Below are 26,943 nucleotides of genomic sequence, written 5' to 3' on the forward strand. Positions count from 1 at the left end.
CGCCCGGTTCGGAGGACCGTTTTCGTATCGATTTCTCGTTCCGTTGCCGATGGATCCGTGTGGCGAGGTGATGCCGTTCGCCGACGCATATTTTATTTCGAGAGAAAGAGGCATTTTTCTCATCCGTCCGTTTTGTATTCCTACTGCTTGTACGGCATCTTATTTCATTTTTAAACTCGTTTCACAACAATTTTAATGAGTCGAATACACCATTCTACCTACCTCTTATTCTTTTTCTTTGGTTGGGTTGCTGTCGATCGGGGCCCCGACGTATAGGAACGTCGCATTCGGCCTGAATATGTCCCTGATGGGTGCTTTTTCAGACAATATCTTCAGCATATGGTCATTTTTTTTTTTAATGACGTTAGTCTATACTCAGATATTTCAATGTGATATATATTTAGCAGGCATATTATATGGGTGACATTCGGTCAGTGTTCATACAATATATTGTGCTGTTAGGGATGTACGTAACTAGACTAAGATTATGCATAACTACCACATCTTGCTTCTGCTACTTCAGGTCACAGAAACCTCCAACTAATCGACCTTCAATTTCCAATGAATGCTTTATTCAATTAAGTGTCATACTTCAAAGCGAAAGAATGACTCTGCCAATATTTAAATTAGCATATACTCGAATCCTAAATGCCAAACGGTTACAACCCAGTTAAAAAGTGACAATAAACACACAAGGAAATGAGTAATTATATGCTAAATGAAAGTAGTGCATCTTGCCAACCGTCTGCATGACGACGAATTTCTTAATAATTTATGATCGGATCTGGGTTATATTATAAGTGTAATTAAAAGGTATTATTTATTATGCAAATAAGGAGTTGAGAATGGACAAACCAGGGGTGTTCCCATGTGTAAGGGAAGCAGGGTAATTAAGCAATCAAAGATTGGTGCATGTTGCCAATGCTTATATGAAAAATAATATACTTATAACGAAGAATACCTTCCATATTTGGTCTACAAAGAAGTATGTTTTATTTTAGACACCTCCCAGTAAGTTGGCTTCTTTTTGTTTTATGTCATGCTATATAAATTGAAATGTATCAATCCTAAGCTCTTCCTTTAGTTTCGGATTATTGCTTTAAGTGTGAACTGAACCAATCTTTTAGTTATTATATACAGCGTTATCCAAATTGAATAACCACCATTGGTAACTTTGTTATTAGTGAGAATACAATGTTGTTTAAATTATAATGACTCTCTCCTAGGTTACAAATTAATGAAGTTGACACCTTGGAAACAATTAAATTGTATTAACAACATCAATAATCTTATGAAGACAAGATCAATACAAAAAAAATAACAATTTTTTTAAAGAAGATGCTCGAATATTTTTTTCAACTGCTCGAAGTGTCTTAAGTATGGTCCTACCATCTATTTACCTTTTCCCTAACTGCAGTCTTCGTTATCGTATCTTCGCTTGTAAATTTGGTTCTTTAAGTAACCCCGCAAGAAGTAATCAAGTGGGGTTAGATCTGGCGATCTGGGAGGCCACTGGATGGGGCCATATATCCACTGATCATTAAAAGTGGTACTTAGAAAATGATAAGTACCTCTGTAGTTGCGGGCAGGTGCGCGCCATCTTGCTGAAAATGCAGATGATGTCTACTTATAAGATATATTCAAAATTTCCATAATAAATTCCACATATTGTTCACCAGTTAGGGTGCCCTCATAAAATAACGGGCCAACAATTTTTGAACCGAACGTTGAGGCTGAAACGGATTTGTGGACCTCTTGTTAGACATTATAGAATTTGAGAAATTTGATTCATCTGTCCATAAAATGTAACGAAAGTTATTTACTTCTCTCTGAATCCTCTGCCAAAAGCGTTTGATGGTTGGTACTTATACGAAATAAATTTGTACTTTTTAAAATCCTTTAAACAGTACCAGAACTGAAATTATTGAATTCTCACGATAAACTTCAATAACCAACGAAATATCCAATAACTGTAATTTCCGTGACCTCGCTTATTATGAATTCTTTTTTTGCCCTTACCAAAAACATTTTCGTTGCCCCTAAATTTTCAATAGAGTCTCAGAAAATATCGTTCATATGGCTGAATGCGAGTGAGATATAATTCAGTGTAGTATTCTCTTGCTCTCAAAGAGGATTTACTGCACACTAAATAACATTCAAATATCATTAACACTGAAGAAAGTTATCAAGTTTCTAGTCAATTACTTGGTACACATGGGATGAGATTGATGGTGTTGGAGATGTTATTACCCAACGAGAAACACCTCATTTTGATTTCGAAAGTAACTTAAAAAATAAAGAAACAGCTGGAGGAAGTACTGTCAAGAAGAAAGGTGCTGCAAGGCAAGCAAATATCGAAAACAGAAATTGAATCTTCAATGGTTAACAGTGAGGAGGATGTACCTCTAAGTGAACAGTTGTGAGAGGCTTTGTCTTTAAAACTCCCTCATAAAATCCCTGAAAAGTGTACAGGAAGCATTATTTTTAACAATTCCTGCACATTGGTAGTGAAGCAGGCATCAGAAAGAGACAGGGACCCTATTAAAGTGAGGCAAGAAGACAAACATGGCTTTAGCTGTGACGGAACTGAAGAAATTTAACCGTAACGGCCGTTGCCAACACACACACACACACACACAAATAAAGGAAGAGGCTTTTAAGCGGCCCGATTAACATGGTGGAGGACTATTACCATGGGCTCGTGCGTTGCAGCTGCTCGCTTAATTCACAATAAAAATAAATAGGCTTGTCGTTGAAAACTGAGGAAAAAAAACGGTCTTCTTGCCGCCCTCATGGCCGCCATGAACACATGTTTAGATTATTTTACCCAAACTCAAAGCCCAAAAGTATATAAGCACAATATTCTCTGGAATTCTGAGGAGTCGCGAAGGGGGAGAGAGGGAGCGCTTAAATTATATACTCGCCTTTATTCGACACACATGCGACGTAGGCCCAGTGTTCAGATCGATAAGAATTGCCGTTTACGGTTAAGACAAGAACGATTTGGCTACGTTTATGCCATCATATGTCAATCCTTGAACGGCCATTTTTAATAAATAAGCATAGCGAGGGCACTGACCTTTATTAATTAATCGCAACGCTGGCACAATGTGTAAACCTTGACCCCATTTAACTGATAATGCCGTGACCTTGACCGCCTACTTTATCTGATTCAATTTGTAGGCTTCTTGTGTCTTTTCAATCCTACATTAGTCATCGTTTTAATCTTTTCGTTTGTCAGAATAGTAATTAATAATAATTCTGGATCTAATATGGTTACTTTTTATATAATTGGTGTCAAAATGCATCGGAGATCCTGAACAAGTCATCTAAGGTCGATAAAAACCAGTTTTTAGCAGGTATATTTAAGAAAGGAAAGATATTGCAATAGTGCTTTAAAATGGCATGAAGGTTGCCTAAATAATAAATTTAAAGCAGATCAGTACTTAAGTTTAGTCAAAATAAGCATTAGGGATTTATTGGAACAGTCAAATAGTGCAAGCAGTATTTAAGGAGAAAAACTGTATTTTATTATTGCTAAACCTAAATTTGTGTATGGGCAAAAGAGTTATTGGCGCGTTAGGTTAGTTTTGTTGACGTTATTCTTAACCTCAAACTCTAAGTACTTTTTATTTGCAGCTGTTTATTATAAACAATTATTGATTGTGTCTTCTCAGACATCCACTTTTTTAACAAATTTAATAAAATAACCTCATTGCCATGTGTAATGATTATCTCTTCAAATGTCAAAATAAGAAAGCAAAAACAGTGGACCATTGTACGGCAACTAAAGCCTAGCAGTATCCTTATTAAAATTTCCCTTATCTAAAACTATACTTCTGTGCTTGCGTGAAGGTCAAAATACAGCTGGACTTATTACTGCTACACCATATATAAGTGCCAATAATTCCCTAATTTTTAATTAAATTTCTAAAGTATGATGCAAAGAGTGCTAAGTCAGTACCCTGTATTTGCAAGAGAATGTGATATTCCAGTATCAAAGGCACTTGTGTGATCAATAAGAATGCCTTCATTAAAATAATTATTTAATATTTGCTGTGTCAATTGTTGAATTGCATCCTTAGTACCCATTTTACTTTTGAAAACCAAATTGACAATCTGACAATAATTTATTAATGCATAATGCATTTCCAATTTAATTTTAATGCACTTTTCAAATAAGTAGGTACTAATTTATTCAGGATACTTGTTATGGTAATAGGTCACTGGCTATCACCAGACATGAATATAGAAGTTATTAAATATCCAAAATATCCAAATAACTAAACACAAATCCATTGTTTCTTTTGCAATGGACAATCTTTTTATTTTGACTTTGACTGTGTCTCACATTAAATTCTACTACAAAAATTGAAATTTTATGGATTTAGAGGTTTTATACTAATTGGATAGAGTCCTATTTATCTAATAGGTGTCATAAATGATCTACCACTGGTATTATCTCTAAATTTATCCAAAACAAATTATATTGCATTTTCCCTAACAAGCACAAGTAGAGTGAATTTTACTGAAATGCAGATAAGTGAAGAAAACAATGGTTTTATACCAGAGGTAAAGAAAACTAAATATTTAGGAATAGTTATTGATCAGCATTTAAAATGGACTGAACATATATCATATCTCACAAAAAAAGTTGGCACCTTAATTCATAAATTTTATCTTCTTAGAGAATTTCTCTGCATTAAACTGATCAAATTAGTATACAAATCTCTGGTGGAATCATTGCTGGGGTAAGGCCTTGTAGTATGGGGAGGAATATACAAAAGTAATTTGCAACCATTACATGTAATACAAAACTCCATATTGTAAAAAAATATGTTTCTTTACTTTTTCTATACTTACATCATGGGGTAGAAAAATAGGATTTAATTCCACAGTTGTAAATAAATAGGAAAATAAATAAATATATGATACATTTACATTTTTAGGAAATACCTAGTATATAAGTATAAATATTTCAGTGCACATACAGGGGTATCAACTTCTAAATGCCAATTAAACAAAATGTTTGATTAAAAAAAATGCCTATAAGAACTCAAATGTATTGTATGACTATTTAAATTTGAATAAAATTTGCTTTGATTTGGTACTACAACATGGACGGTCCACATCATTTGCTGATAGCACTACACTTCTTTGGAGTGGCACGGATTCACATGCCCTCAGCATTATGATAAACCAGGATTTGGCAAATGTTAAAACATGGTATGATTAAAACTGTGCATCTTTTAATGTAACAAAGACAAATATCTTAAATTTTCAGTTTAGTTTAGATGATATGCATTTGGGTTCACAGCATGTTACTGTCACAAATTTTTAGGGTTGTTTATTGATTATAAACTAAAATTTGATGAACACATTGAGAAGCTTTGTGCTAAATTGGCATCTGGCTATTTTGCTATTAGAGCAATTAAGTGCAAGCTAAATAAGAGTATGTTAGAAAAGTTTGCTTTGCTTTAATTGATTCTCACTTAAGTTATGGGGTTTGCTTCTGGGGCAACTAATCACTTTCTTTATTTACTTTTGTGTTCAATTTACAGAAGCTTGCAGTTCAATATCTGTGTGGGCTTAATTTAAGGGATTCATGTAGGCTTATTTTATAAAAGAAAATATATTGACTCTCCCTTCAATTTTTATTCTTGAGACTGCTTAATGTATAATAAATATTACTCTATAATTAAATCTGTAAGTTAAATAATACCATCTTTTAATATAAATGTACCAATACCTTCTAGTTTGACACAAAACTAAATTTTTACAGTAGCAAAAAAATATTTAATCATCTTCCCCAGTCATTACCAAAGATTCAAACATATAAACGTTTTTGACAACAGACAAAAACAATCCTGCTTCATAAGGCATTTTATAGCTTGGAGAGATACTAAATCACAGAGTATTTTTGAACTTCGTAGTGTTTTGATATACACTATGTGATGTCTAGTGTTTGAGTTTGTAACTATGAGATTGTAATGTAAGTACCGTTTAAGCAATAATTTCTTACTGTTATATTTAAATAAAATAAATAAATAACGCCTTTATTCAAGTATTTCTTTGCACATACAATGCAAAAACATATGAAAATGTACACTCACATCATATGCACAAGAATAGCGCAACTGGCGAAGTTTAGCCTCCTGGCCATTCTTCCACTCAACCAATTCTCCGGATATTAAGTTCACCATCTTTAAATGTTAACAGAGAAAGTCCAATAGAATGCTTTTCAGAGATAACACTGAGGATAAAACAGTTTTAACCAATCATAACAATACAACAATGTAGTACATATATACATACAATATATCTGTCACTAAAAAAGTTCTAAAAATCTACTGCACATCTAATAAATACCTCTTGTACTTAGACCTTAAATAACCAGTATTGCATACCTTAAATTGAAGAGGTAAGTTATTATATAAGTTAACACAATTATAACTGAAGCTCTTTTTAAAAAAAGAAGTTTTATGTTGTGGCATTGTTAAATAATTTTTATCTCGCAAAAAGCGATTATGCACAGCCTCCGTATAAATTAGTTTTTTAAACAAATATACTGGTTGTTGACACATATTTAGTTTTCTAGAAAATAGAGTCAAGTTAAAATTATACTAGTTATCACACTTAAGCCAACCCAACTCTTATATTTTCTGAGACATGATCAAATTTTCTTAATTTATAAACAAATCTACAGCATGTATTCTGAACGTATTGCATCCGTTTTTTATTTACAACATGTAAGAATGGATAATATACTATGAAACAATACGAATAAATAGACATAATAAGTGACTCACACAATTTTTTTCTGGTTTTAAAATTTAAAAGGTGTCTGCTAGCATATAAAAGCTTCATTCTCACATAACTTCTTTTTAGTAAAGATTTTAAATGTTGTTCAAAATTAGGCTGTATATCTATACACAAACCCAAATTTTTACGGCAGTTAGCAAAAGTCAACCGAGTATTTTCAATCTGAATATTAAGTCGATTCATGAGTATGCCCCTTTTCTTTTCAGAACAAAACAGTACCATTGTAGTTTTTGCAGGATTAATTGTCAGATTATGTTCTGTTGAGTATCGCAAAATATTAGATAAATCTGAATTTAAAATCTCAGCAGCATTATCAGGACAGTCTGGATTAAACTGAAATAATAATTGTGTATCATACGCATATGCTTGTATGTGCGTTGATACAATAGAAAACATATCTGCAGTATAAATAACATACAACAAAGGGCCAAGTAGCCTTGTGGCACTCCCGAAATAATGTTTCTACTCTGCGATGTCTCACCACCTATCCTAACTACTTGCCTTCGACCTGTTAAATATGACCTAAAGAACAGTATTTCAACCTTCCCAAAACCATAATATGATAGCTTGGCACACATCAAAATCAATATAGCAGCCATTTGCCTATCTTGAATTTTTACAATGTCGTCAGTAATATTTAGAAGTGCAACTGTTGTATTATGACTAGCTCTAAAGCCCGATTGATGCACAGGAAAAAAGGCATTTGTATTAAAGTAATCAGTGATCTGAACATGAACCACTCTTTCCAGAACTTTTGATATTACAGGAAGCGGACTAACAGGCCTCAAATCTGTAAAACTGACAGGATCATGTTTTTTAGGTAGTGGGGTAACAAGAGATTCTTTCCAGCAATTTGGGAAATGACCATGTTTAAGACAACTATTGACAATATGAGTTATATGTAATATTATCACATGCAAACACAGTTTCACCATCTGAAGTGTTATGCCATCAATACCTGCAGCATTTGACCTAATACTCTGCACATACTTAAACACATCAGAGGGATCGACCAATTTGAAAGTAAATTGTATGCCTTCCCTTATTTTATTATTATTATAATATGCTACTTTATTATCACAGTTGTTTGATTTTTTAAAAACACTGCAGAAATATGTATTTATCTCTTCCACATTTACCAATTCAGGAGGAATCTGAATAACTGTATTTGTAGGAACATAAACATTGAGGCCTCTAAAAGTTTGCCAAACTTTTCGTTGAGCCTTTTGGGTCAAGCCAACTTTTCCTTATGTATAGAATTCTTAGTAAGATTTCGAAGCATTCTATAATGTCCAAAATTTTCTGTAGAGTTGTTTAATTTACATTTGAGCCGTACCTTGTCCCTTTCCCTCATTAAACCTCTTATTGCATAAGTCAACCATGGTGCATAAGGCTTAGTCACTCTAATGGACCTTACAGGAGCATGCTTATCAAATAAATACTTTATATTATAAGTCAGATACTTTACTATCTATATCATGAAGGTAGAACAATTCATCCCACCATACTTCAGACTGAAGGTCAAGTAAAAATTCAGGTTCATCGAAATGCTTAAAATCTCTGAAAAAAAAAATTCTGTTGTGCTATTAATTTTTTTATTGTCTTGTTACATTAATATGTTTTAGATTAATGCTTGATTGTCTCAGTGTGTTGATAGTTTTCAAAAAGAAAAATATATAGGTTTTTTCTTACCACAGCTTTCTTAACAACACCTTGGTATTTTGGAGGAATCAAGCTTTATTTGATATGCTTTATTATGGAGTTTTTCAAAATGCCTGTTTTTAGTACTAGATTTATAATGTGTAGTAAGAGCTTCATTAAGGTTATATAATTGTCTTTAATTAACAATGCAGAAACACCATTGCTTTTTATTTGCATAATTTTTTTTGACAAATAAAGAATGTTTATTCTTATAAACAGTATATTATAAATTTCATTGTTCAATTTGATGACTGATGAATTTTTACCTGAGACATCCCCAAATGCTAGGACCTCACTAAATTTATATATCCTACAATGTCTTTGTGTTATTAATGGTTTTTTGTTTTGTAGGTTATGTTAAATTTAAATGCACTTTTCAAGTTGGTACTAATTTATTTCAGGTTATTATATTGAGGTCAGGGGTTAGCACCAGACTTAAATATAAGAGTTATTAGGAGTTTTTCAGTATATTTGGTAAGCTGCATTAAGGCTATGTTTGTTTTAATTATCAATGCAGAAATACCATTGTTTTTTATTCTTGTACACACAAATAAAGAAGAAGGGAGATTTATTTTTGTTATTTTTAAACAACAATAACACTTTTAAAGATTTAGAGGTTATGTCCTATAATTCTTCCTATAAACTGATAAACTCTAGGGCTTCTAAACATGGCTGTACTAAATAAAAATAATTTGATCCATGGACCTAATAGTTCCGCGCGTTGTAAACGTAGCTAATCTTCTAGGTAAACCCTAAATTTCTTGTTTTCTAGGTTATGTTAAATTTTGATGTTTTTCTACCAAAAGCCTTTTTATGATAAACTTTACTTACTGCCATTGTATAGTGAACGACGGTTTTTGTTTCTGCTTGACCAATTATTATCCCCATAAAACCGGTTGCCTTTTTGTGTGTCTATTATTCATTTAACTATAAAAAGATTAAACAGACCAGAACTTGAAGGCTAAAAATCGTTTAAAGGATGCATAATAAACCCATAAATATCTACCTACGTCATTAATATCTCGCATTTTATGCGGGGAGTCGTCGGTAACAGTACAAATACATATAAGTCCATTGTGTAGAGAAACAGGCAAAATACCCAAAGAAAAAGCGATTATTCGCTATGGTAATTAACTTGTCTATCGGGGTCATTGCCTGATGGTAGTACACCATCGACAAGATATGAAATTTCGAACGCGCATTTACTACCTACGTCTATAATATCTAGAAAAGAAACGGTCTATTTATATTAATAACCAGGTTTTTATAATCAATTTTCCGTATGTTGTCTACTCACTGGAAATACCTGGAAGTCTGTAATTCCAGTGTTTTATTTGGAGATTCGGCGGCGCTCCCGTAAACTAGTATCGACCGCTGTTAAATTTTAAATAATTAACATTTGATTTGATTGTTGAGACACCCACAAGTCATCAGAGGTAATCAATCGGGAAAGTCCGGCCCTGTTATTTGGCATTTAAATGGAAACTTACATCTACATAATAATATGAGTGTGATAGCGCGTAATAGCACACAATAAAAAATATTTTTTATTATTAGTAATAGTTTCATTTATTCTAGCGTGACGTAGATATATGCGAAAAAAAAAAACAATTAATTCATACCTTGTGACTTTGGTTGATTAGGGGAGCACCACAAAGAAAAAACACTGCGATGAAAACAAAAACAAAACGTTTTCTAACCTAAAAAAATCGGCACGAAACGAAAAAAAAAAAACTGTGTGGGAAATAATTGATTAACAGGGCCCGGGGGTTCGTAGCTGGTGAACTTGCCGAATTCGCGTTGTTAAGAGGACTAGCGGAGTACAAAGAAACCGCAGGCCCGTACGGCATCGGCGAAAAGCGATCAAGAATACAGAAAAACCGACCGAAACGTATCGCTATAATTTCGTTAATAATAATATGTGATGTAAATCGCATTACTTACCTACTTGACGGATGACTGTTTCGTTTACGGTATCCAAATGTGTCCCGCCGACGTACTGTATCCGTTCGAAAGCGACTACTACTTCACTCACAAATTTAAAATTAAAAAAAGAATGAAGGAAACACAAAACAATTTACTCTCGGAGATTCTTAATTAAATCTCGCGTTGTGTGTCGCCGTGCACGTGAGTTTAATTGGTGTACGCACCGGGGGCACTGTCTGGGGATGACGGTACGCGATTTTTTTTCAAATAATTCACGCGGAATCTTCGATTTCGGGGGTGTTTTACGGACAACGGCGCTCGTCGTTACAAGATGGCCGGACCTAGGCTTGGTGTCAGTCCGATTGCTTTGCTAACCTCCCTCCCTCCCGCCGTGCACGGTACCCCCCGTAAACGTCCACAGTAGGTTTTCATTCTCGCTTCTCTCGACTCTCTCTTCGTCGCACATTTTACGTGCAGTTTACATCGAGCCGGATGCACACTGTAAAAATTACTCTGATTACTCATTTCGGTGTGTTTTTATCGTTTTTACGTACGGGGAGTGTTCGGCGAACGGCCTATTTTGTTTTCCCATCATCCGAGTCACTCTATACGGCAAGATTTTTTATTTATTTTGTCGTTTGGTTGTCTCTTTGTATCTTAAGGTTTCAATATTTTGTTTAATGTCGAGTCGCGTGAAATGGGGGATATTTGGGCGTTATCGTTTGCTTGTTATTGTTATTTCTGGTGGCGGTTTTTGAGGTTATGTCATGATAATCGAATTTCCCATTAGCGTTTTAAATCGACGTAGGGGAATGTGAGGTAAATATTAATTACTGTTTTTTTTTAGTTATTATTTATACAGTGAACGGCAAAAATATGGAATAAATTCATTAAAAAATAAATTAGGGCTTGTTCGAAAAAACTCGCACAGGTCGATTAATATTTTTGATTTCGCATTTGTTTGGGTTCTAGTCGACTTTAGGTATTTCCGAATTTTAACATTTTTGAATATGAAATTGTAAGCTAATCTTCTTTGGACTATTTTAAGCAAAAAAAAATGGAGGATGAATAACATTTTCTTTAATAAAATAATAAAAACAAAAAAAATCATGACAATGTGTACCTACGTACGACATAAACTCGTTTTCGAACATTCGCCGTAAGCGCTTTATGGTTTAGTGGTAATGAGAGTGAACTATGAACCGGTTGGTCTGGGTTCAGATTTCAACTGTGTCAGTTTTATTTTTTTTACTTTTTTGCGACTAAATTTTTCTTGTAATGAAGTCCCTTTATTTTTGTGTAAAAAAACATACGGAACACACCCATAATGTATTATTTATTGTTTTGGTACTTTTTAGATTTCGATCCTAATTAAAAATAATATGAAATATAGGCATATTCTATTTAAAATTAAGTCTAAAGAATATTTATTTTTCACAGCGCCGTAGCAACAACATAACGGGGCTGGGTTCGAGACTATATCCGCGGGCCCCTAAAGAGATACTAACCTTCGTCTCTCCCTAAATCGACGGCTTAAGGAAAGAAAAAATTAAAAGGCATTTATTACATGTTAACTAAACTTTTACGAAATTAATATTAAAACAGAAATACTAATAACAGTAGTTACGGAAAAATATAAAAATATTTAAAAACATATGTACATAATTATAAAAAACATTTACAAAAGGATACAAATACAAAGTTAATATAGAAGAAATACACCCATTAAAAAGTTACTTTTCGAGATTTAGCAGTCGAAAATGATTTAATAATTTCCTTTAAATCTATAGCCAAAGAAGATAATCGATTTTGATTCATCGAATTCCTTAAATTTTTGAATAATTTTAATTTTGAGAACGATCGTTCTGCCGATGCAACCGTTACAGGAATTGTCAGATATAGGAAGCATAAAGTTATTATTTCACTACTAGACGAATAATTGTCAACCAGGATAAATTTAAGCAAATCTTTAACTGACCTAATATTTTTAAGTTTTTCAGAAAAACATGTTCGAAATGCTAATAATTGATTAGAAAGTATATCTGATATATCATCTTGATATATTTCACGAATATTTTCAGCCATTTGGTATATTACTGTGTCACTAGAATTTAATAGAACTTCTGTATCCAAAATATTGAAGTTAGTAGATATTTGTTGTAAACTAACTGTTCTACATTGTAACTGACAGATTTAAATAACGCTAGCGTTATTTAAATCTGTGCTAAAGGCTAAAGGCTAGAAAAGATTTGCTTCGGCTGCGGATAGGCACATCGATGTAAGAATTTTAGCTGAGTCTTGGATTTTTATGTTTTTTATGTGGTTTGTTAGATTATATAAGTTCACAATATATTATTGAGTTTTAGTTTAAATTTACATCCTTTGTTTATTTATTTATTATTATGTTTATTTGCTGGCTACGGGCCCTTAAGAGTGGCGGGCCTGGTTCCACCGAACCCGTGGAACCATTGTAGCTACGGCGCTGATTTTTCATATAAATAACAAAAACAAAATTCCCTTCCACCTTCCTTCATTATTCTTTTTTATTGACGTTTGACATAACGCCGCGAGTTGACAGCGTTGCCATACATGTTCTTTGATTTAAGAATTTTTTATTTCTTCTATATGAATGTTTTTAGTGTTTTGGGCTCGGTTGAATTGCATTGGGTTGCGTTAGCACACGTTGCCTGTGTGTAGGGTTGGGATGGGCATTTAGTTGAGTTGGCTCGACATTTACGAGTCCTCTCTATATTTTTTCATATGAATAGAATCTCAAAATGTTCGAAAATATGGAGGCTACGAACATTTGCATAAGGCAATGAATTTTTTGCTTGTGTACAAATGTGTGTAAAAGTGAAACCCATTCACTATTATAGTGTAAAAACACTGCTATCATTTTGGCAGATAGATTTAGATGTCTTTCATGTTTTCTCTTATATAAGATATGCTTTTTAGATGTGCTTGTTTCTTATTACATATATATACAATTTGGCAACTGCGAGATCATATGTCAAAAGTTTGACAATGTAATTTGTCAATAGCAACGAGTTTCGATCATCAAATAGAGTAGAGTAGACCTCTTTTTTGACATAATTTAATATTATTTTTTAGCGTCCTATGTGAATAATCCGCAATTTTTTTTCTCTTAATCTATTCTTTTCAAAGTACTCTTTATGCTCAAATATTAAAATATTGCAAAATCGGAGATACTTAAAGTCGACAAGACCCTTTTTTTGTATACTATTTTGTTGTCTCATATAGCCCTGGTCAATACCAACTTTCTTATCTTAAGTGGAACACCCCTTTTATTTAACTAGTTAAAAGCCTCTAAAACTAATTCTACTAAAAATAGAAAAAAACGGATTTCACTTTTCTATTCTTACTTTGGTATTTATTTTAATTAACTTTTTTGCCGTTCACTGTATATCATGGATTGGAAATGTGCATGTTGGAACAGGGTGTCCCAAATTCGAGGGTGATCATTGGGATCTCAGAAACCATAAGAGTTAGAGAGTCGGTTAAATGGAGGCAAAGTTGCGCAATTTGGAGCTTAATAAAATGACGGGTAATTCTGCAGTTTAGCGGCTTTTGTCAAAACTAACAAAAAATGGTCGGGTTTTTTGCAAAGTGGGTAGATTTCGATATATATTTTTCACTAAGAGTGGCGGAAAGCCAAATTTTATCACGAAGAGGGTGTTATCACGCACTAAATCACTCACTATAGGACGCGATTAATCATTAGAATAACCTTGTATACCATTAGTTTTGTCAACAAATACGTGACAATTGAGTTGAGGTTAGGCGTGGTGTTGCCAGTTTTATTGCGTTTTGTCACTCTGCGGCTGAAGCCTTGTCTCCAGTCTGGTTTTCTCTAAATTGGAGAATTCACTTTGTATTTTTTTAGTTATTCATTATCATAACATATAAAAAATGATGAATGAAACTAGTGTATAATCATAACATTATACACTAGTTTCATTAGATATCACTTAAAATGTCAATTACATGCAATTAATTGAAAATTTATTTTTAGGAGTACATCATTTTTAAAATTTCCTTTTTTTAAGTTCTATCAAAATTCACATATTCGCGGCGAATTATATCCTATCATTCCGCCAGTTTTCATTTTTTTTGGGTAAAATTAGGCCATTTAAAAAAAAATTGAAAAAATACGCAAAATTTGATGAGCGGTGGTTGAGCAATTTAAGAACCAACCCAACCCAACCCATCCCATCCCATCCCCTCCCATTCTTGGGTGTTAATATCTCGGGGTGTTAATATATGTGTGGTGCTAATATAACGGGGAGCTTACGCTCCCCGTTGGGTTGGTTTGGGTTGGGTTGGGTATATCTATAGTCTGTGCGCAGCGCCTTATGTTCCCCTCGCGGTGATGAAAGAAACTAAACAAACCTATACACTGCACACATACTCCCAGAATCGACAACCCATTTGACAGATAGCGACTATCACTTAATTTATGCAAAAAAAACAGCAAAAAATTTCAATAAATCAGTTTACCTCTATTTGTGAGTACTTCACATTGTTTATAAAGAAACTATTTGCAAAATACACCTTCCGCCACTTTATTAATTTTTTCCAGATAAAATTAAGCTATTTAAAAAAGAAAACCGGTGAAAATACCTAAAATTTGACAAAAGCCGCTAAACTGCGGAATCATATTATTTTTAATTCGGACCAAAATCTAAAAATTACCAAAATAATAATACATTATGGGTGTCTTCGATATGTTTGTTGCACTAAAACAACAGATTTAGTTACAAGAAAAGGTAAAAACAGTTTTTGTGAATTTATTTTACGCATAATACCTAACATTTCACGTGACTAAAAAATATAGATTGAATTCGCCACTTTAGAGAAGGCACTCATGAGTCAGCCACACTGGGGACAAGGCTGAAGCTGCAGAGTGACAAAACGCAGTAGACGACAGAACTGGCAACACCACACCTAACCTCACCTTAGTTGTAACCTATTTGTTGTCAAAACTAATCGACTACAGGGTTATTCTAATGACGTTATTCTATTCATGTACAATAGTGAGTGATTTAGTGCGTGATAACACCCTCTTCGTGATAAAATTTGGCTTTCCGCCACTCTTAGTGAAAAATATATATCCAAATCCACCCATTTTGCAAAAAATCTGACCATTTTTCGAAAATTAATCGGACGTTTCGTTTTTTTTTCAATCATCATCAACTTAATTTTTTCTTATGGGCGCCATATTGGATTTTCTCATTTTTAAAAAGTATTTTTAATTTTTTAATTGCCTTTAAAATGAGATATCGCACTTGCATGTCCGATTACTCCTTCTAGTAGTTCCCATAAGAACTCCATGAGTCCAGGAGAGAATGATATATCAATGGGATTTTCAAATAAATTGATTTTATATAAACTGAAGCTATAAAATACTCTGTATATGATATAGTTTTTTTTTTAAACCAATTCAATGAAAATGTATCCTTTCCTAACCTAATATTTTGATTTATTTTAATTTATGTAGTAGGCTGTTGATCAATAGTACACTGCCCAACTATGGAAAAAGGCAGTATCTGCTAATCAGCAAATTTGTGGGAAAAGAGCAAAAACTTTAAGATCATTTGCTAAGCTTTTTTTAAAGCAAACTTTAAACAAAAATGTGTTCTTATATTAAAGACAAAAACGTTTTTTAGTTCTACAGTAATTAATAAAGCCAATTACTGCTTTTCTCCATTGTATTAAATATCCTTCTGAGGCAACCATAAAGCAGTAAGTGTCACATTACTGCTTTTCTGCATTGATTTTTTATTATACTGCTTTTAAGTGTTGGGTAATAATGAAAAATAACACAGGTAAACTTTGAACATTTTTATTTATTGAGTCACTCTTTTTTTGTTACATTTCTTTTTAATATTTTGTGTTTTTTGTGGAGCGGTAAACACAGGTAAATTAAGCCAGAATTCTTTTCGATTTTCGGTCATTAGGCTTAACAAATTTTTTATAATAGTTGCTTTTTTTCCTCACTAATTCCACATGGAATAGTAAACTGAAGAGGGTCAGAAATTGTTTTTATTTTATATACATAACTCCGAAGTAAATTAAGTGTTTTAAAGTTTTCACTGTCTAGATCACATTGGACCATCAAGTCAAAAGATCCTCGTGTTGCTTTTACATGGACAATATCCGATAGCAATATCTTTTCTTTGTTAGTTGTCATGTTTCTCTTATTAACTGATGACAAGTCTTTAAACTCATAAAAATCAGTTATCATCATTTCTTTTGTTTCAATTTTTCCTCCGTTTGCCTTTTGAATAGCGGTGACGAAATCATTAAAGTCACAAGTTTTTTTTTGACGCTTAAGTGATAGTTCAATTTGATGGTGTAGGGAATCGGCTGACATAAACGTATGACCGGCCTCAAAATAAAAAAAATCAATAGTCTGAGCTGCCACTCTTAAAGAATTGACAATGTAAACAAGAAATGTCATTATTGCTCAATTTTCATTTTGGAAAGAGTAGTTATCGAGCCAAAATATAAAATTTTCAGCGTCTCTATGACGAAGTATGAACTGAAAGAAACTACTTATCAACTTCTCTTTCCCTCTTCCCCGTATGGCTTCATGCCAAGTAACTGCAAATGGTAATACTTTTTTGGCATTGGATTTTTTTGAACCAAGGGGTGCAAAAGTTTCATTGTAAGCTACTAGCCTTTGAGTAAACAAAACTTTTTTAAAACTTTCCATCCTTGGAAGCATGATGATTTTTCTAAATCTGCTCAAAGGCAAACTGTTTTACAATCGTAGTCAGTGTTTGCATGTGCTTTATATAGATTTCTGGCGATTTTGGCCTTATTTATGTGATCTGACCATTTCTTGCAAACTGAGCACTCTGGGTTTAAATTTTCACTTTGGTGCTCATGAAGATTCATAACTTCGCAACTTTCTTATTCTTCATGGCCCAGTTTTGTAAATCTAATGTTTTCTGCAAATAATATTTTTCTATATGCTTCATATCCACATTTGTGTTCTGGGTGTTTTTCTATAAAATCTTGATGCATAGAAACAATGGTTACATCGCTGGGGAGGTATTTCACGTAAGGAGCATGCAAGTCGGTAGTGGGAAATGCTTGGATGAAACGTTTCGATATAATTTAATATCAATTGCCTATCAAAAAACAATTTGAACAGTTATTTTTACGTCGAATTTAAAAATAAAAAAATGTTACATTCATTTTTAAATATGCAGCTGAACTGCTTACTACACTACTTACCAAGGTTCTCTTCAAAATTAATAACTCCGTTTTCAAATATATTTCCCAAATTTTGTGTCCACATTTTATCTCTGTTATTATAGGATTCCCCAATTTCGTCTGTATCTAATCCTACCAGTTCCGTCTGCATAGTATTTACTGAAATTTTTTTGTATGAGTACCCATAATTTAAACTTATTTTTTAGTGCTTTTAGCGGACATAATATACTTAATTTAAAACATTTTTACAAGATTTTTACCTATGTCAGTACTTTCATTCTGCAAAATTATAAAGCTATGTTGAGACGCTTCTTCGATAATATTGTCAGGCTCCTCATGACATATTTCTTCCCCCATATTACTGGAATTTTTATTCATCGCCATTTGTAGAATCAATTCTGTTCTTGTCAAGCTAAAAATAGCATTAATTATATTAACTTGTGTGCGAAATTTGATTAAGATCCATTAAATATTTTAAAAGCTATGACAAAATAAAAACAATTAATTTGTAACTTTGACACCCTGTACCCTTGCTATAAATCATTTTTGAGCAAAATTTTATTGAAAAATTTTTTTATTTATTTTACTCCTTCAAATCCACATAAATAAATAATTGTCTCTTTTACACTTAGCTTTTTTTGTCCATTTTCACTGTGAATTTACAACTACTTACTAACTAAAAAAACTAATCAACGCTCGTTGTCACTGTGCAAGTATGACTGATTGAACACGCGGTATTATTTTTGCAAGGGCCGCAGACGTTAAATAGTAAGGTTACAAACTGAACAAAAGCACCCAATGCATTGCAAGAAAACAGCATCAATTTGTTTACCCAAAGAAACTGCCTACTTGTGTTGTATTATACACTTACTGCTTTTTTCTGTTGTCACAAAAGTCACTTAATCCAACACAAGAAAGCAGCAACTATTTTTTTACAAAAAGATTCTGCCTATTTGCTTTGTATTATATATTTACTGCTTTCTTCTGTTGTAAATGCTTTACTTATTTAAAAGGCAGTAAGTATTTTTCTTATTAAGTAAATGATTTTACTGCTTTTTTGCATTGGTTTAATATGTAAAATTTGCGTATCTTTCCAGCAAAGCAAAAAAAAACGATTTTTACATTTTTTGGCAGTTACTGCCTTTCTCCATAGTTGGGCAGTACAATTCTTCTATTATTACTATTATCATAAGTGCAGTTATTTCCGTTGCGCAACTCGGCTTTAATGTCGAAATGTAATCGTGTCATGTATCATTGATCTGTCTTGTCAGTAGTTATCACTTGTCATGTCATGTTTATAAGTTTATCATGCTTTTCTAATCGTTAGTTAATAATTTTCCAATTATAAAATAAATCCTCTAAAATCAAATTCAAAGACAAAACCAATTCAATGAAAATGTATCCTTTCCTAACCTAATATTTTGATTTATTTTAATTTATATAGTAGGCCATGACAAAATGACATTAGCCAGTTAAAATTAATAAAATGTGATAAGTCATTTTAAAGGCAATTAAAAATAGTTTTTAAAAATGAGAAAATCCAATATGGCGCCTATATATCTCCGGAAGTATCCGGAATTTTAAATTTTTTAAACGTCATTTTATTAAGCTCCAAATTGCGCAACTTTGCCTCCATTTAACCGACCCTGTAACTCTTACGGTTGCCGAGATTCCAATGGTCACCCTCGAATTTGGGACACCCTGTACATTCGTAGGCCAGGCTCAGACGTTTTAGCCGCCCCACTTTTTTGAAGGAGGGTTTAATTATTAAATTGGCATTTGCCTTTGCTTTCTTATAGAAGAGGGGCTTTAGTAGTAAGTATACAAGAATAAAATAATGACAATTGACACAGTAAGACAATTAATTTAATATAAAAGTGAATTTTGATTTATGTCATCTTGCTACCGGGGGTGTCAACGTATTCAAAATGTCGCCACTTTCAATTGAAATATATAAAAATATACAGGAGGTCCTATGTATGTAAAATTTAAAAAATTGTCATCCTTTTCTAGTCACAACAGATAATTTAATGATTAAAAAAAGCAATTTTAAAAAATCGATTTTATTTTTTCTCAGCTTATTTCTTATCTAATTTTGAAACAATTTGCACTTGTACATTGCCACTTTTTTCGTACTACATGACGGTGTTTTTAGATTTTTATTACGACGTTTCGTCTTTTGCCAACCAGCATCAACTTTGTTTTTTCTTGTGGGCGCCATATTGGATTTTTACATTTTTTAAATCTTTGCAAAACTCCCTTTTAAGTGATGTATTACAAGTCTTATTTTTTATTTATAAAAACCTGTATTTTTAGAAAAAAATTAAATTTGCTGCAGTAGGCTTTTTAATTAATTTTCACAAGAAAAACATTAGCTTGTAACCACCATAAATCGATTTAGTATTTCATTGTTAATATCTGGACAGAAAATTGACATTTCTTGGGAATTATAGATATAGGCATTGTATCGATTAAATAACAGCTGGGCGCGGACTATAAATAGGTTGCCGGCAAACGACACATGCTGTGTTCTCGATTTTGATTGGTGGATATCGAATGGAAATTAGCTTCACACACATTTACACACGGCGTTTACTGGTTCGAATAAGCGAAAAATTTACCAGATTATAACAATATACGTTTTATTAATATTTTTCTTCAAAAAATTAAAGGAAAAAGCTTAATTTTGGTGTCCAATACTCAATAGATACCTAGGTACTTATCGGTCGGACTTTTTTAGTCCGAAAAGATTGTTGATTAGTCTTAAAATATATATTATTAGTTAGCCAAGGAAAGAAAATTCTAAAGAGTACATTTTTTAGCTGTTACAAAATAGGTACAACACATTAAAAAAATATACAGTGGATTAGGAAAATTACCTATACAGGGTGTCTCACGACGAATAGACGCGATCGATATCTCGGAAACTAATTTTTTGAAAATTTTGAAAATTTGGCAACATGGCACAGTCGATGGGGGCTACACAACTAAAATATTTTGACAGTTAAGACGTTTCCGGTTATACCGGAAGTAGCGGTTACTATGACAACCGTCATGCCCAACTAATCAACAATCCTTGAGCCGTGTTTACTATACGGGTTTTAATATTAGGCCAAATTTAAACTGCCAATATTTCGGAAACTATCAATTTTTGGACTAGATAACCTTATACAAAGTTAACCTTATTTTTAATTATCTTTATGAAAAAATAATAAAAATAGGGGGTTTCCATTTAAAAAAATTGACTTATAATGATTTTTTCATCTTAATTTTTAATGCTAGTTTTTGACCCCCTTATATTTTTTTTTAGCCAAATATTAAAATAGTCTTTTAAAGTGGTCCTTCCTTTAAAATAAAACCAAAACTTACCAATAAATAAAGGCTACTAAAAGGGAGTAATCGGTAATTATGTTAGGGCTTATAAACATAGTTTTTCACGTGAAATTAAAAATATGTCAAAAACGGTTACACTTAGGTATAGGATATTATACACAAAATATACCTAGAATTTCACGTGGAAGCCAAAAATGTAAAAATATACAGGGTGTTCCGTTTAAAATAACGAAGTTGACACATACTTCCGGTATAACCGGAAACGTCTTAGGTAGGTAATATGAGAAATTGGAAAATCGATTTGACCCGAACACTTATTACGGCCTATTCTAGGCATTCAATGTTCTAAGGTCTCTGCCACATTTTCACCATTTTTATAGTGAATTTTAACAATTTTGAGCGCGTTGTTAACGCGTGTATCGTTCCATTTTTATTAATGGCGTATAGTTTCTACTTGTCAAACGTCAAAAACTGACAGCTTCAAAAGTGACACTACCGAAATAGCGGGCTATTCAAAATAACACCTCTCATCGGAAAACCCTTTAGGTGCACGTAAACCCTTATAGATAAGACTATTTATGTATATTAAAACAAATATTTGACATAACCCAAGACAATATAATAACAAAGCCTCGATAGAAACTAACCGAAATCGACACATCTCATAATCAGCCATCATCCATCCTTTGGCCCGGGTGACAAATACCATATTATCAGCGGGGGGTAAACCGGTCCAGGGGGGTGATGCGGGGGGAATGAGAGGCAGCCGCCCGCTCTACTTCGCCCCTTCCCCCCCCCTCGGCCGCCCTTTAGGCCCGGCATCAATTAAAAGTAATAAAATAACGAAATCCGGACTGTTTCGGTTGCGTGAACCCGGCTTTCGATGGCTTCCTTCCCCTGCCCGCTCTAACCCGCGATGCCCACCCATCCGATCGTTCAAACAACTGTCGTTTCTCTGTGTATGTGTATACTAAAACCGTTCCAAGAGTCCTCTTTATAGACGAATATTACCGGTAACGCGAAAGGCAACGTCGGACGGCACTGTAACAGTCGATACTTCCCTTATATTTTCCATGGTCTCTCATCTCTTTTGTCACAGCACAGCACAGCCGGATTTCTCTTAAAGAATATAGAGTTAGGAAATGGTCGGGGCCAGATTATGGAAATCGGAGTTTATGTGGACGTAAGATCGGCGCCAGAAGAGTTAACTGAGATTAACAAAAGGAAAAATTGCAGGTTTTATGGCAGAGCCTGCCCTTTCGCTTCAGTCCCTGTCATAGACGTGGAGGATAGAGATGTTGAAAAAGTAACTATTCCTTACCCACATAGCAAACGTATATTTTATGTAAATGCTATGTATATTCATAATATCCTGACGTATATATACATACAATGTCTATTTTCAATGCTCTGTTTATTTTATGGATCTGAAATAAATATCCATTTGTCACACACTAGGTAATACATGGAATATACTATTAGTACGTACAGTGTATATCCTGAATATACTAGATATTGAAACTATATCCGAGGGTTACATTCTATAGATGTTTCATAAACATGTATTATATTCTATGTATCTGTTACATGTATCTTTATAGAATATACCAATACATTTTTAATATTCCAGGATTAATAATAAATATTTCTAAGGTATATAGGTACCTATAACCATAAAACATGTTCTGGATTTACCATATATGCATAATTCCTTCTTGAATACGTAATTTTTCGTACTTTCTGGTCTACATGACAAGTCATTTTGACGTCCTTACTACCTTAAAGTAACGTACAAATTTCACATCCAAAATGAAGTCCTAAATAAAGGCTTAAGCGGAATTGAAAAACGCTTCTGGAGAACGTCAAATATTTAAATAGGATGACGTTTAAAGACTATTTTACTAGTCGTAAACCTATTAAGCTACGTAAGCCTAGACCTACTAACTAGTAGATCATTTAAAATAACCTAAAATAGTAAGTAACTTTAAGGTCTTAAAATAGTTTTCGAGGACTTGAATATCGAGAAAAAATATTTTTACTTAAATTCCAAATATACAGTTATTTATTCATTTGTGAGTATAACAAAATAAAACAGATATTCGTTGGTCAAGGAAACCCTAAAAAAGAAGGAAGGAGAACAGGAGGAAACATTCGGCACAAAAATACTGACTTGTAATTTTAATAAATAAAAGTTCGCGCCCACAAAATATGCCATGCTTTCCTGTATTTTTTTTATTTGTATTTATCTTATAAAATAAAACTTTTTTGTATATAACCGGTATATTTCGGGCGACAGAACATTACAAATAGAAGTAAATATTACATTATAACCAATGTAGCTTTTTACATACACTTATATAACAAATATTTAAAATTATATATGGTTCTTATTGCTTTTATTGCTTAACTTAAAATTAAATCAAATAAAAAAAAATAATTCTTGTCGATATTTAAACCCTTAAAATATGAAATAATATACTTGATCTAATCCAATTTGTATGCTTAATTAAAAAAAGTTAATTGCATATCTTATTTTAGTCAGGTGATAGTTTAAAGTTAATAGGCTTTGGTTTAAAAAGCAAGCCGCCTTAGTACGTATTTGTTGTACAACAGGTGCAGGTGATTCCGGGTAGAATTCTCGACATTGGCTGTTCTTTTTTATTTTTTTTACTACTTTTATTACTTTAAAATTTTGTTTTTTTTTGACTAATCAGGACGACATAAAGTTCTTCCTAAAATAACGCCAAGAGACGTCATTGTCGATGTACAGTGTACAGTATACAGTGCTTTTCTTTGAAGTCCCCCCCCCATTTATTTTTTGAACGGGTCAAAAAAAATTTTTGAAACTTGGCCTAAGTAAATTGGTCTATAGATACTATTTTTCACTGTAAACTAGGTAGTTGTAAATTCCAAGATGGCGGCTGGGCGACATCTTGAGAAAAAATTTTAAATAGAAAGGGGGGTCGTGTGGTACCTCATTTTCAAGGTCTCAATGAGTACTTTATAATCCTGAAATATTAGACCTATATCTTAACTCGTTTCAAAGTGGCGGCCTAATAAAAAAGTATTTTTTTTATTTTAACGTTTTACATTTTTATGATTTTTGAATAGGTAAAAATCAGTATACGAAAATAAATGCGTCACTATTTTATTTTGACATAAAAACGACAGTTCTAAATGTCAAAATAACACATAAGCGCCATCTTGAATAAATGCATTAAATAGAAATCTTGTGTTACCTCATTTAAAAGGTTTTATTGAGTACTTTTAATATTTATTACATGGACTCGGTGGACTCCGTTTTGACCTGTCTAAAAGTAACAGCCAAAAAAATACACTGTTGCGATTTTATTAACGTTTTTAATAATAATATACAAATAATTTATAATTTTTGAATTTTGGATTTAAAGATTAACTTTATAGAATATACACGATATTTTTTGCACTTTCTGGACTTTATAGGTATATACAGTGGATATCACATGCTATGTGGGTAACTCGACTGCTCGTTAGTCGGCAATTCTCGTAGTAATGAATACCGATCTCAAAATTAAATAATTACTTTGTCTACTAGTATTAATCTAATAATGCAATATAATATACTAATAAACAATTCTCGAAGATGTAAATGTTTTGACGCTTAATATATAGATGTAAACGTTATCTTAGCCGCTGTTCGACAGTTGCCCAAAAGTGTTCAGGAATGTTTCGAGAACAGTGTTCTCGAAATAAGTGACACATTTACCGCTAACCTAACGATAGCAAAAAAAAATTCTTTCCAAGAAATCCTTTTAATTTTATTCTTTGTGATTATTACTCCTTACATTTTCTAACCTCATTTTTATTTGATATTAAACAAACTATAGATATTCTATTAATATTTGGTCTACAATATTATATCGCTAATTTAATTAGGTATCCTTATTTAAAAATTGGAAAGTATCTAAAGTTACAATACGATTGAGGATTTTGCAGCTCTAGAATCAGACCTCAATTATTGTTTTATTTTGCTGGATCAACATAGGGATTATCTACTAGGATGTCCATTAGAAGTACATATCGTGGGCGTACAAAGAAAACCCTGTAAGTCCACTTTTTTCAAAAAATCGTTTTTTTTGCATAGCCAAATCCATTTAAATATAACCTATCATACGAAATACCCGTTACAGTTAAGTCCAATATAGTTCAAATAGAAGAGATACGTCTAGCTTCCAAGTTATTAAGTCCGAAGAGAGTAAATATTATTCAAGAAAAATCTATTAAGTGCACTTAATTGATTTATAAATTATTTGACACTCAGAAAAAAGTCCAATAATAAGTTTGCGATATTCGAAATTGCATCCTGATATTATCGAATATAAATACGAACATAGCAGCGATTATAAGGTTATTAGAATTTGGGGAAAAGGTAGACCACCAGCAATTCCAAAAAAACTAGAGAAACTATATGAAGGCCCTTTACCGATAAGCACAAAGAAAAAAGAAGATCTTTTGAAATTATGCAAAAGTGGTGCTATTCCTTCGGAATTCCATGGGTGGTACCAGTCTCTTTCTACTGCAAAAAATATTGAAAAAGTCAGTATTTGAATTTCCGATGAAGAAACTGATTCCGATTCCGACAATGAGCCTCTTTCTCATTATCTTGTTCAGAAAAACTAATACAGTTTATGAAGAAAAATGTGATTAGTTTGTCAGCGAAAACCCATTAAGTGCAATTATTATTTAAAAATGCTAATAAACAATTTGTTCTAAAAAATAATGTATTTTAATTTAACCTAATTTAACTCTAAACAGATGTTACTACCCAAAAAATGCATTTAGCAAACATAAAAAATAAAATTGGATTTTACATAAAACTTGAAAGTTTAAAATCGCTTTTTTTCACATTTTTAGTTTTAGGACTTACAGGGTTTTCCTTGTACGCCCACGATATTTGGTTATCTCCATCATTAAATCTGAAATAGTTGGCAGTCGTTGCAATCTCTCCTCGCTTTTGAGCCCAAAAATCGGCCCTAAACATGCGATATCCCGGATAATCTGATCGGTACGATCTTGAAGATGGTCTCATTGGATTCGGAAAGACGAAACTAAGACAAAGCTGTTGGAATTTTCCCGATAGTACCCATAGAAGCCGAGATATCGACTTCCAATCGTATCGAATTTTTTCACCCAAAAATTTTTTTTTTCTAATTCGAACTAACTATACCAGCGGATTGTTCTTATCAAGTAGATCACGAAAACACCGGGTTATAACGGGATTCGAACAGAACCGAACCCATTTTTGGGCTCTAAAAATGCGATATCTCGACTAATATGAGAGCTACGAGCTTACAGAGGGTCTGATTGGATTTGGAAGGACGAAACTAAGAGAAAACCGTAAAACGATAAAAATTGTAATATAAACATAAACATTTAAAGAATACAATACATTTCACTAATTAGAGACTCCTGATATTTATTTTTCTTGTTTAAAGGGCTTTTGTGCCATCAGCAAAAAGCACAAGATGATTATCGACAATTATTCTGTGTTATTTAAATAAAGAACAATAGACTTTTATCGTTCGTTCCTTATTTGTATCGCGTTATAATTCAAGTGGAAAATAATTTGTTTTTTAAGATTTTTGGTTGTTTTTAACTCTTCGTTTGAGCTTAAAGAAATTTTTTATTTCTGGCAATTCCTGAGGTTGGATGCGGCATGACGAAACATCCTTCTGGGTTAAAGATTTTCCGAGCTAAAGCTCTTGTTCTAAAAATTTCCCTGGGGTGTTTCCTGTATGTACACGTCACTCGGATCATGTGTACATACAATGAAAAATCATCCTTTTATTTTGGTTTAAATTTCATTAGGGGAAAAAGTACCCAAATTTAAATTTTTGTACAAAATTTGAAAAATTCTAACACATTTTCCCTCCCAAAAGC

The 26,943-nt window shown here is 32.7% G+C and overlaps 2 protein-coding genes across 21 annotated transcripts in view; one reads left to right on the forward strand and one right to left on the reverse strand.

Moving 5' to 3' along the window:
* The window catches only part of LOC126743274 (bromodomain adjacent to zinc finger domain protein 2B), a 94,107-nt gene extending 83,328 nt beyond the window's left edge, over positions 1–10,779 (reverse strand). For 3 of the 12 annotated variants that reach the window (XM_050450285.1, XM_050450289.1, XM_050450286.1), the window contains exon 1: positions 10,468–10,709. The gene's annotated coding sequence lies outside the window, so the exon portion shown is untranslated. Of the gene's footprint in view, positions 1–10,145; positions 10,341–10,467 lie in introns of those variants that run through there. The other 9 variants (XM_050450291.1, XM_050450292.1, XM_050450295.1 and 6 more) reach the window with 6 other exon arrangements.
* LOC126743276 (WD repeat, SAM and U-box domain-containing protein 1-like) overlaps positions 1–26,943 on the forward strand; it is a 69,803-nt gene that overhangs the window by 1,417 nt on the left and 41,443 nt on the right. The window contains exons 1-2 of one of the 9 annotated variants that reach the window (XM_050450305.1): positions 21,780–22,207; positions 22,261–22,330. The exons of 3 other annotated variants lie outside the window; for them this stretch is intronic. Coding sequence is in view for 2 of the 6 variants with exons in the window: in XM_050450298.1 (XP_050306255.1) it covers positions 13,972–14,014 (43 nt within the window). In the remaining 4 variants the exon portion in view is untranslated. Of the gene's footprint in view, positions 1–10,948; positions 11,269–13,630; positions 14,015–19,284; positions 19,507–21,779; positions 22,208–22,260; positions 22,331–26,943 lie in introns of those variants that run through there. 5 more of the 9 variants (XM_050450300.1, XR_007662827.1, XM_050450298.1 and 2 more) reach the window with 5 other exon arrangements.

Source organism: Anthonomus grandis, chromosome 12 (assembly GCF_022605725.1).
Source record: "Anthonomus grandis grandis chromosome 12, icAntGran1.3, whole genome shotgun sequence".
NCBI classification, from domain to species: domain Eukaryota; kingdom Metazoa; phylum Arthropoda; class Insecta; order Coleoptera; family Curculionidae; genus Anthonomus; species Anthonomus grandis.